At 32.5% G+C, this 11969-nt stretch overlaps 1 protein-coding gene across 3 annotated transcripts; it reads right to left on the bottom strand.

Moving 5' to 3' along the window:
- Positions 1 to 2146: 2146 nt before the first annotated feature.
- On the bottom strand, positions 2147 to 9989 carry LOC106757273 (pentatricopeptide repeat-containing protein At2g41720). 3 transcript variants are annotated; one of them, XM_014639909.2, is made up of 11 exons: positions 9474 to 9989; positions 9204 to 9376; positions 8731 to 8836; positions 7134 to 8243; positions 6931 to 7036; positions 6640 to 6844; positions 5834 to 5966; positions 5612 to 5716; positions 4430 to 4553; positions 2710 to 3292; positions 2147 to 2604 (listed from the first exon to the last, which is right to left on the bottom strand). In XM_014639909.2, the coding sequence occupies exons 1-10, from the start codon at positions 9831 to 9833 to the stop codon at positions 3222 to 3224; spliced, it is 2493 nt and encodes an 830-aa protein (XP_014495395.1). In that variant the 5' UTR covers positions 9834 to 9989; the 3' UTR covers positions 2147 to 2604; positions 2710 to 3221. The 3 variants fall into 3 exon arrangements, with proteins under 3 accessions (XP_014495395.1, XP_014495396.1, XP_022634864.1); XM_014639910.2 differs by having other exon boundaries at positions 2149 to 2604; positions 4430 to 4550; XM_022779143.1 differs by lacking the exon at positions 2147 to 2604 and having other exon boundaries at positions 2615 to 3292.
- Positions 9990 to 11969: the final 1980 nt, after the last annotated feature.

Genomic DNA, 11969 nt, shown 5'->3' with positions numbered 1-11969 from the left:
AAATTAAATTCATATATTTCTATAATTATAAACTAAACTGAGTCAAAATTTAAAAAAAAAATATTTCCATTTTTTATTGAAAATTAAGAAATAAAAACAGATTTAATGTTTTTATTTAAAATTGGTTCTGAGAAGGTAAATCCTTTTCACATTATCCCTCACCAATGCATAGCCAACATATCAAATAAATATATCATATATTCAATGAAAAACTAAAATATATTATTTTTAAATTGTAGTAAACTAAAAATAATATTAATTTCGGTATCATTTACCAAATTATTAAGAAATTGAAAACAAATCATGAAGAAGAAAATAATAGAATAAAGGCTTAATAACATTTATTTTGTCATTTAACAATGATTTACTATTTTCTTTTATTTATTTTTGAGTCGGTTCTTATATTTTTTTAAAAAGATGCAATGTGTATTTTTTTGTTTTGTTAGATTTACTAGTAAGAAGCTAATATCTATTAATACAATTACTCACTTTTTTATATGTTTATTGTTCAATTTATTTTTTTATTAAATTTAAAAAAAAAATCATGAAAAAATAAATAAATAAAATATTAATTTATTATTGTAAATATGTTTACCGAAATGATATTTTGGCATATACAAATTTTTTATATTTATTTCATATTACTTATTTATTTATTATTTTTTAAAAAGTATAAAAATTAATTTTTTTATAATTATTTTACTTTTATAATATGCATAAAATGAAAGTAAAATATCTTATATTTGAAGAGAGTGAAAAAAAAAAAAAAAAGCTGTGGACAGGAGGGACTGGTTGATCAGAAAATTCAGTGAATGATTCTGTTTGATTATTATGTAGGGAGAATAATTTTGACCACTTTTGAAAAACCTTAGACGGTGAAGATGCTATATGATTGCATGCAAAAACTTTAGTTAACGGTTTGATGGATTTGGAAAAATCCATGAAAGGAATCACTTTATCCTTTTTGTGGTGACATATTCAAACATCTCACTCTTTGTTTTTAACTTTTTACAGACACCTTTGCTTTTAATAACCTTTGCCAGAGTAAAATTCTCAATTATTTATGGATAATAATCCTTAGACAATATTTTTTTATAATATTTGAACATCATCTACGTGTTATTATGTGATTGATCATAATAATGTTTATAATTATTATTATTGATTGTAAAATAATTTTAAACCAATCACATAATAACATATAAATAATATTTAAATATTATAAAAAAAATATTGTTTGATATCATTATCTTTCGTTTATACCTCTAACTCTTATCTTCTTTTCATTAACACATTCCTCCTCTTATCTCTTAGCTTTTCCTACTTATAGAATCAAAATCTCAACCCTCATCACACTCTTATTTATTTAATAGAACAAATCCATAACTTTGGTCAGAATAACTAAATGTTTTCTATGCAAAATAATGTTTCTATTTTAAGATTTTTCAATAGTAAATAAGTCAATTTATTAATTAATCAATAATCAAATTACAAGATATCTATTTATTTCTTACAGTTTTATCCAAGCAGTAGAATAAACCAACCTCTTCGAATGTGATCCTCTATAGGAGGCACTGAGTAATTAAGCTGCTGAAAGCACTATTTGACTGGCAGCTAAAGCCAACTTGGATTCCTTAAACCTGCCATGAAAGCTACAAATAAATAAACATAAATAGGAATATCTTTTAGTGTTGCTTGATAATGATGACCCTACGGTATCATCATCCAAACTAAATAATATTAAAACTATTATTTTCAATATTCTATTGCAATCTTATAAAATTCTTAACCACTTAGTTTTCCTTCTTTGGAGCCTATTTCGGCCATAAGTTTAAATAATTTCTTTTAGCATTTTCATTCTTTTTTTCCTGCCCTTTTATAAGTGTGAAAAAGTTCAAATTATTTAAAGGTAAGAAACATTCCAAGTTCGAATTATATAACTTAAAATTTATCATTATTAATTATATTATAAAAAAATTAAAATATATTTTATATCACATAATTTAAAAACAAATTTTAAACTTATAATCCAAATTTTATTATCATCTAAAAATATATTATGAATTATACAATCTAAAACATACTTTCAAATTTTGCAAATAAAAAACATAAAATACAGGCATTTTAAACTTTCACAAAACATCCCATGGAAATACACGAAGAAATCAGGAGGGGCAGAAGAAAAAAATAACCTCAAGTTATACATATTTTGAGAGGGTCAAGTCTTCCTTCTACCCCCTACTTTCTTCTCCTATTAATACATCTACCAAAATACATTTATCTACTGTTTTAATATAAACAAAATCTCACCACTTCCAAAACACGTCAGCATCTTTCGAATTATATGTTTCAAAACTGAAAAAATTTTCTGAATTAAAACATTCAGAATTATATTTCAGATTCCAAATGAAACAATTTGAAATATTTACAAATTACACAACTTAGAATGTATTCTAAAATTATATTTAAAATTTCAAATAACATAGTTCAACAGTAAAAAAAATATGGAACATGGTTCCATATTAAAGAATCCAAAATATAGTTCTAAATCCAAACACTATATTCCAACCTACACAATCCAGATTCCATACTTTAGAACATAACCTGAAATGACAAGATAAAGGCACGTTGGTCACCTTTTAAGATACGGAAGTGGAAAAGAAAATGAGTGAGAAGGAATAATTAGAAGAGTGATCCAGTGGAGCTTACATTTTGGATGCTTCTTCCTGCAACTCTCCCTACATCCAATCAAAGCAGATTTTCTTTTCCGGAACACATTAAACCAATTCCGGATCAAAATTTCCAGAAGTCTGTGATGGGATACAAGAACAAATTTGACAGCAGGAAGAAACACCCTTACATTATTTACAAGTTGCAGACCTAAAATGAACAAAGTGTCTTTGGAAAATGCTAGGAACTCAACCACTCACACCCTTTTGAACATTTTTCTATTACTCAGTAAAATTTATTGATATAACAAAATTTTAGTAAATATCACTTATTTAATGAGATATTTAATGAGATATTGTAGTTTTCATAAAAAAATTCATTCAATAAGTGTGTTATCAACATTTTCCCAAAATCTTTATACAAGAGTAGCGTGTGATCCAATAAATTGAGTTCTAACTTCAATCTTCACAAAATCTCAGAGGCTGAACTTCGGCAGCAGCTGGACCTGCGTGTCACGGCTAAGCAAAAAAATTGTGATTCCATGACAATGGTCAACTAAGAACCGGAGTTTCAACTGGTCGGCTGGTAGAAATTTGATCCTCAGATTTTCTTTTCAAGGATTCTGTACAAATTTATAACCAGGATTATTGTATGATCTGTCTCTCAAAAATGTCCACATACTATACAGAGTAAAGCAGTAGCTATTAAAACACAGATGACCAATGAGCTATCATGAAAGCTGATAATAAGACAGAAAACACCGGGGCTTTTTATTAAAAAATGATACCGGCAAAAACATGCCATTAAAGGTGTTATTCTCTTCTAAGTGTAAAAGAAACCATCACTTACATTTATGTTCCAGGAGCGGCACGAGAAAATAGGATATGTACAAGATGTCTATTGACGAATGTAAGTGTAATTTTGAGGCTTCTGTTGTGAACTTAGATCAAGTCAAGATATCAATTGATTACCCTAATTATTTTCTTCCGGTTCCAAGGGGATAAATTAGGTAGTAAAATGGAACATTTGCCACAATTGATTGTAATACAATCAATTCCCACCTGTAGCATTTGTCCAAATGGTATATCCAAGTAACCCCATCAAAAAGACATACTATTGTCAATTCTAGATTAGGTTCCATAATGTTCCTCAATGTACATGGCAGTAAGTGGGAGCACAAACAGTATCAGTGAAGTCTAACTGCTACCAATTTTGAGCATGCAAAAAAAGTAGAAAAAATTACTTCTTGATAAGAAAACAGTTTGAATAAGAAAGAAGTCTAAGATTGCACCCACACATCACTTCTACACAGTTGAAGTTGACTAGGATAACCGTCTGTATTACACAAGGAGCAAGCAAAATAGATGACACTGCAAGAAGAGGTTTGAAGTAGCGACTCCTAAGTATTGAAATTCGAATATATCTAGCTAATGTAAATTCATGGTTTCAGATCCAGGTAGCAATTTCAATCTCCCCCTTTCTGAGTCTTTCAAAGAATCATCAATTAATAGAATTCAAATTCCATATGACAGCCACCGACCGTAATACAGTTGATAATCATTGAAAGCAGAGGGACATAGAAGCATTGTTGTGATATTATTATTGAGCCTGATTTTGGTAAACCTCTCCTCCCCTCCCACCCTCTAAAAGGAGCACACTCATCCTAGTACATGCCTAAGCAATCCTCTACTAAAAGAATAAAAGCACGTTCATATGAACATAAGGAAAAAAATCCTCAATGCAACATTAATATTCATACCAAGTCTTTCTTTTATAACAGCAGCATTTTCGTGCCCACAGCATTTTTGTGAATACGAAGATATATCATGGAACATTTCATTTGATGGATGAATGCCTGCATCCTCCATCCATTGCAATACCTGCTAAGGATTGGCGTACTTTTCAGATATCACAGCGTGAAATACCCGAAAAAAAGCCAAATATTTACAGTAATGAAAAAACAAAAGTTTTGATAGTTCGGTAATTTGCATGGTTCTAAATCATGTAACAATTTTGTTCATTTAGAACTTATTAGTCAACTTTCAAAGCAAGTTCAATTGGAATAAAAATATTATAGTTTTTTTAAGGTGTTCCTAGTTTGAAGCTATTCCTTATTTCTCCTCTTTGATTTTAGCAGAAAAATAACACAGTAATACTTCGAGATCAAAGCTAGAACTTGAAAAACTAAGATAAGCACCTAAATACTTGGGGAACCCACACTTAAAGCTAGTTGACATGAAATTATCTATTGAATTTAGTTTCTTTCCTTATCTTTGTTTCTATTCACTAGACTGTTTTGCTAAGACCTACAATCTTCTATTGCTAGCTATGAATAGTCGTGAATTTTGGGTAATTCCCTTCTAAAATTTTGAGCACACCCACATAATTATTTAATCTATAAAAATCTTTTGAATAGAGACTATTTCTCTATGCAGAATCTTGCTGCTATAGGTCACTATACAAAATTGATAGTTATGGTTTAAGTAAAACAATAACTGTCAACATAAATCCTAACGTGAATGTTACTTCACGTTCACTGGTAGTACATTTCACAAACTAGTACAATTGCCAGAGTTTAACATCTTCATAAACAAGGAACTAGTATGGGATTTGAAGCACTTTGGCAAAAAAAGATACTATTTATTTGAATATTAAGATTCTTTAATAGTGGAAGTTTCTTTTGTTAATATTGTTGTTGGGTTGGGCTTTGTAGTAATTGTCCTACAGTAGTATTTCACCAAGATATTTAGTATAAATAGGAATTTTAGTCTCATTACATGCGTTTTATATGGGTGAAATACACACTTTCCCTTCCTTTTCCATCAAAACCATTCATCTTTCAACTATAATCAGTTAGATGCTAGAACTCTTATATTTGTTCTAGCTACATATATGAACTTCTCTGCATCAGATTAATCTTAAAGAGAGAGCAAGATCTTACCTCTAAATACTTCCTCCAATTTCCAGATGATAAAAGGTTCTTCAGTAAAATAGAGTAAGTGTTTAAGTTAACATCAATACCAGACGCCAACATTTTGAAGAATAACTGCACACATGAAAAAATAAATAAAAAAAAGGTAGTGTAAAAGATATCAATGTGGTGGGAAATCATACTTATTGTTCTTCATGACATTAATATCTCCTACGAGAATAATTGGCTGACCTTCAACATAGTTTCAATCTTTCCACTTTTTCCTAAAGCATGCAGCAACTGATTCAAACATCCGGATGAAATTAGAGGAAGTGAGGGCTCTATGTACTTGATCATGTCAACAGCTGTCCTCCAATCTTGTAATCTTATGGCACAAGAGACACATTCAGTTTGATAGGAACATAACGGTAAAAAACATTAACTAAAGAAAAAAATATTATGCTAATTAAACCAATGTAATTTGAGTGAAAGCATCTTTCCTTCTGTTTCTTGCCCACTCTTATTAAACTCTGAGATTTGGCAAGTAAATATGTACCAAAGCATCAAATTTCATAATATGTAAAAAGAACGTATACAATGTATCAATTCCAAGCTATTCAACTTCAAGTATCACCAATAATATAATTAACAAGTAACAACTATTATTGTGGAGAAATATATTTTCTGCTGAACAATAATAACAATAATGTGTGTCAAACAGTGGATAATATGAAAACTACTTAATTGTAATTAAAATAAAACCCTTTCACCATCTACACCAGTCAAAGCGGCAAATAATAGAATTCTAACTATGAAAAGTAGTAGCCATGAGAATTTAGCGTCAGATAAAGTTCCATGATGTCTTGATCAGGAATATACTAGCTAATTTCAGGCTTAATTAGCTCAATTTAGACCTAACATAGGAGGCACTATACCCATGGTAAAATGGACATTTTAGAAGTTTTCAAGAAAACCCACAAAAGAGTAAAACAGGGAAAGACAACTTTAGTGCAACACTTCTTGTAAAATGAAAAATATTTCATAAAATCTGTACTTACATGCTACAGGCAGATACCATTTCAAATAATATGGTATCAGTGAAAGGAATTTCTTTTTCTCTCATGCTTTGTGCTAGACTAAGCACCCTTCCCGGTTGACCACCTTTATTAAAAGATCTCATTAGGGCTGCACAGGCAATGGTATCTAGCTTGATGTCACTTGCTTCCATTTCGTCAAAGAGTGCATAGGCTTTCTCCCAATTCCCTGATCATAAAATATTGTTATTCAGCATACATATATTAATATATTAATAAGATCCTAATATTTAACTCATTAAAAAATTATTTTACCAGCTGCATTGTAAGCATCAAGCATGGAGGTGTATGTAACCACATCAGGGTAACAATCAGATGATTTCATCAAGTCAAATGTAGATTCTGCTTCTTCAATTTGGCCCTAAAACATTATCATGGAAAAATGTGAAGGAAAAGAAACACAAGTCTCAAATTTAATGGATTCACACCACTGAAATTCAACTTAATTATGTACTTACCTGTTTGCTATAGGCACATATGACAGAAGAGTAGACCTCTTTGGACAAAGGAAGTTTTAGATGCATCATTTCTTCCATAAAAGATAGGGCTTCACCATATTTTGACATCTTACAACAACCACTAATCAACACAGTGTAAGTAACAGAATCAGTTTTAATTTTTTTCTTCGTCATAGATTTGTACAAGTCTATAGCTTTGTCATATTCCCCTACATTCATATAGCTTCCTATAGCTGAATTATATGCAACTGTGTTTAACTTAATTCCTCTCATCTTAGCAGCTGTTAGGACTGTGTCAATCTTCACCTTCCGACTGCATCGTCCACATGCAGCCAAGAGTATGCATATTGAAACAACATTTGGTTGAATTCCATCTTGTTCCATTTCTCGCAAGACTTCAATTGCATCTGTCAGAAAACCACTAGATCCATAGGCATCAATAAGTGAATTGTAACTGACAAGGTTTGGCTTCAACTTGTTTTTCTTCATCATATCAAATATTTCCCTTGCTTTTTGGGGTTTTTGTGACCTTCCATAAGCATTAAGGAGAGACGTATATGATACAACATCAGGGCGGAGACCATTTTTTTTTATCTCATTGAAAACCAAAAGTGCCTCATTGTCCATCCCACAAGCAGCATATGCACCTATCAGTGCATTATACGAGACTATATTAGGTTTCAGCCCTTCTGCAAGCATCATATTAAATGCAGCTTCACAATTTTCAACTTGCCCACACACAGAATACAAGTGAATGATACTTGTGAATGTAACAACATCAGGGGTACATTCTGATTTCTTCTCCCTCATGGAATTAAAAATATCAATAGCTTTGTCATATTGTTGAAGCTTTACCAGACAATGGATAACAATATTAAGTGTGGTTGTGTCAGGACGAATATGAGTTCCCTTCATTAGTTCAAAATATGACAGAGCTTTCAAATACTGAGCACCACTTTTAAATGCAGACAGAATAATATTGTGAGTAACAAGATCGGGCCCAACACCGTTGTCTGTCATTTTCTTGCAAACGCTGAGTGCTTCTTTCCAATTCCCACTAGATCCACAAGCATTTATCAAGTTGTTATAAGTATACCTACTCGGTGGTATCTGCAAAAATATGTCAGTGTGTCAAAAACAGCACTTATAGTTAACATACCATACCACCAATTGAAATGTTTATTCTATAAATTGACAGTTTACGACAGCAAAGGGTTTGAAGAAAATGAAATTAAAACCGGCAAGATCACTTTGATCACAAAAATCTCATCACCAGGACTAATCATTTATTTCTAACATGCAGGTACTACATGATGCATGAAGCAATTCAACAGTAACCAGAACAAACCCTAAGGGTTCCCACGCCAGCACGGTGGACAGATATTCTCTACAATCTACTGAAACAAATTTAATTACATGTCCGAGTGACCATTAAAGATGTCAAAGTATTACAGCACTATAAAATATGCTCTCTTGCATCCTCTCCTTCACCAAATATACTTAAGTAAAATTTAACACCATAATTAAGTTAAAAAGTTGATCACATCAAGTTGAACTCACTAAATATGACTAGGGAAGAAAAATGCAAAGTACACACAGCTGCACGCAGCATGTCATCCATGATATTCAAAGCCCAACGCCACTGTCCAGCTCGACCATGTGCGTTGATAAGAGCATTGTAAGTTTCAACATCCGGTTTACACCTACAACCACGACAACGCAGAAACAATTCAATCCCGCAACAATAAACCCTTGTTTGAATACACCTTTTTCATAAGAACTTAAAATAAGAAGCATAAATAAGAAAAAATGAGAAGGTAGAATGAATATAGCTTCTCCCATAAGCTAAAAACAACTATGTACTTAAGTTGTATAAAAGTTCTGTCAACTAACTCCAAAATATTGAGGTGTGTAGATTGATTTTACCACTGTGCGTGTTTGGATTTCAACTTAGACAGTTCAAAAGTATATTTACTCCAAAAAATTCGGAAATGTACAACGGAGTTCGCAAAAGTACTTTTTCCTCCTATGAAAGTTTTACCAATCCAGAACTTAAATCCATTAGTTCACCTCCATTCCTGCATCTCAAAAAACAATCCACGCGCATGGTCCGTTCGGTTGTGACGAGCGTGCAACCTAATCATCATGTTGTATATATCATTACGCGCACAGTAGTTCCTCTGTAACTTCATCCACCTGAACACGCGATTACAATGTTCAATGGACCCTCGCTGCGTCAATTCCTACAAAATCGAAAACGAAAAACCCAATGCTGATTATATTATAAAAAAAAAAAAACACTCAAACTGGTGCACACGAAAATTGGAAATCGCGGAATACCTTAATGAGGTAGGGGAAATTCTTGCGTGCGAAGCGGCCTATCCAATGGTTGAGTAGGCCATCGATGTCGTCGGAGAGGTCGAGCGAGAGGACGAGGTCGGCGACCTCGGAAACTGTCCAGTCCTTCTGGAAGCGGTTTCCGGCGACGCGGACGCGGTAGCGGGTGGCGATGTTGTCCTTGCGGAGGCCGGAAATTTTGGTGGAGACCTCGTGCAGGCCTCGGTCGTAGTCGACGAAGCCTTCTTTCGTTTCCTTGAATGCAATCTTATCCGATTTCTTCTTGCAGGAAATGGAAGTTCTCCGGTGAGTGGACACGGTGGCGCCGGCCAGTTGGAGACAGTTAGTTGCGGTGGTGGCCATGGACTATGACGTGGAGGGAGTGTAGTTGGAAGAATGGATTGTGGATAACTGTACTCACAAAAATTAGATATTTTTTTGGCTTGAAATGCTTATTTTTGTTTTATCTTCTTCCTTTCATCTTCTTCTTCTTACACTTCGACTTTCAGGACTCTCAGGCTCCCAGTGCCCATTCAATTAAAGAGAATAAATAAAGGTTATATTTTGAATTATATAATTTGAAATATAAAATTTATGGTGTGAATTGTGAATTCTGAAATATAAAAGAAAAATTGTATTTCAGATAATTTAATTTTAATTATATTTATGTTCTGAAATTCATAATTCAAAATATAAACTTTGTATTTTGGGTTATGTATTTTAAAATATAAATTTTTATTTTAGAATAGAATAAAAGATTTGTATTATAAATTATATATTTTGAATTTTTCAAAACTTAAAATGAAAATATTATATTAGAGAATAAAATTGAATTTTTTAAATATATGGGATGCATGTTGAAATTATGGAGTGCAGAAGGAAGCTTATCCTTTTGTTGTGACAAACTTGAATAATTATAATTGGGCTCGTATGGGTTTGCTATTGGGCTTTATCCGCGTAAATTGAGAAGTAATTTTTTCTCGCAATTCTTTATGCTTCTTCCAGCATTCTCATATGAAAAAAAATTCTCATTTTATTATTTTTAGATTGTGTAATTCAAAAATTACTTAAATAAAATTATTTTTAAATCATGCAATCTGAAAATATAAAATGATTAACTTCTAAATACAATTTAAAATATTTAACTTTTATATTACATAATTTGAAATGTACAATTTAAAAATATATTTTCAATAAAAACAACTACTTCTGTATTACTCAATTCGAAATTTACTTTTTATTTCCGTATAATATAATATGGAAGTGCAAGAAGCTGCCACACTGAGAGGGTGATTTTTTTCACTATCCTTCCTTTCTCACCTTCCTTTCTCACCTTACTTTCTTTGATATTTACAACGGGTATAATTGATATTTTAAAAGATAGGAAAATCTATGAACATTAGTGCAAAAACGTTGTTTAACGTTGGTTATTTTGGATTTTTAACGTCTATTAAACAACCGTCGTCATTTTCGGTGACGTCAATGGGACGTCGGACATGAATATGACCGACGTCTATAATGACGTCAGTCAGTGCCATGTCTGACGTCACTAAACGTCGGAGTAGGACTAACTAGACGTCTAAAGACATTATATAGACGTCAGTTTGAGTAATAACCGACGTCGAAGAGGCACTAAAGACTTCGAAAATGACACTGACTAACGTCTAAAAGGTACTATAGACGTCGGTGTATACATTAACCAACATCTAATACAATGGTTGTGTTTTAGTGCAGTTTTGTTCCCATCTTTGGATAGCCCAGTAGCACAATCTCCTTTTGCTAGTTTTCCCCCCAAAAAAAGCTTGCGTCTTTTGAATTTCTTATGGCATTTCAACCCAAAACCGAACCTGGGTTGTTGCTTAGTTTCATTTTCATCCGCAAGAGGGAAAAATCACGGTGAAACGATAACTAGGCAACGACGCAGGGTCGTTTCTGGGTTGAAACGACCAAAAGAAATTCACAAGACGCCGCTTTTTCTGGGAGGCAGCTAGCAAATAGAGAATGTGTTACTACGTTACCCCAAGAAAGGAACAAAACTGCACTAAAACACAACACAAAGAAAGCAAATTTTAATCAGTTGAACCAGAAGATAATCGATGAAAGACTAAACTAAACAAAGTTTAAACGGTAAGCATAAAAAAAACCACGCACCTGGGATGCAATGCCACAAGAGAGAAAAAGGAGAGGAGGAAGACGATAAAGATATCAGAAACAACAATGGAATGCCGCAAGAGAGAAAAAAGAAGAGGTGCCGCAACCGAGAAAAAGAAGAGGTGTCTCAAGAGAAAAAGGAGAAGAGGAAGACGATATCAGAAACTGAATGTCGCGAAGAGTTTGCGGTTTATTTAAAATGAAATTGGGCGTTGGTTGCTCCAGAAACCGACGTCTATAGTCACATAGACGTCGGTTATCCCACTAATATGACGTCCAAGTTAACATTTAAACTGACTTTTTGAATACCCATTAGACGTCGGTTTCGAGGGGAGTCGACGTCTAGGA

Source organism: Vigna radiata, chromosome 3, assembly GCF_000741045.1.
Source record: "Vigna radiata var. radiata cultivar VC1973A chromosome 3, Vradiata_ver6, whole genome shotgun sequence".
In the NCBI taxonomy this organism is placed as follows: domain Eukaryota; kingdom Viridiplantae; phylum Streptophyta; class Magnoliopsida; order Fabales; family Fabaceae; genus Vigna; species Vigna radiata.
Note: the sequence above shows the minus strand (reverse complement) of the source record. Positions and strands in the feature narration are given on the sequence as shown.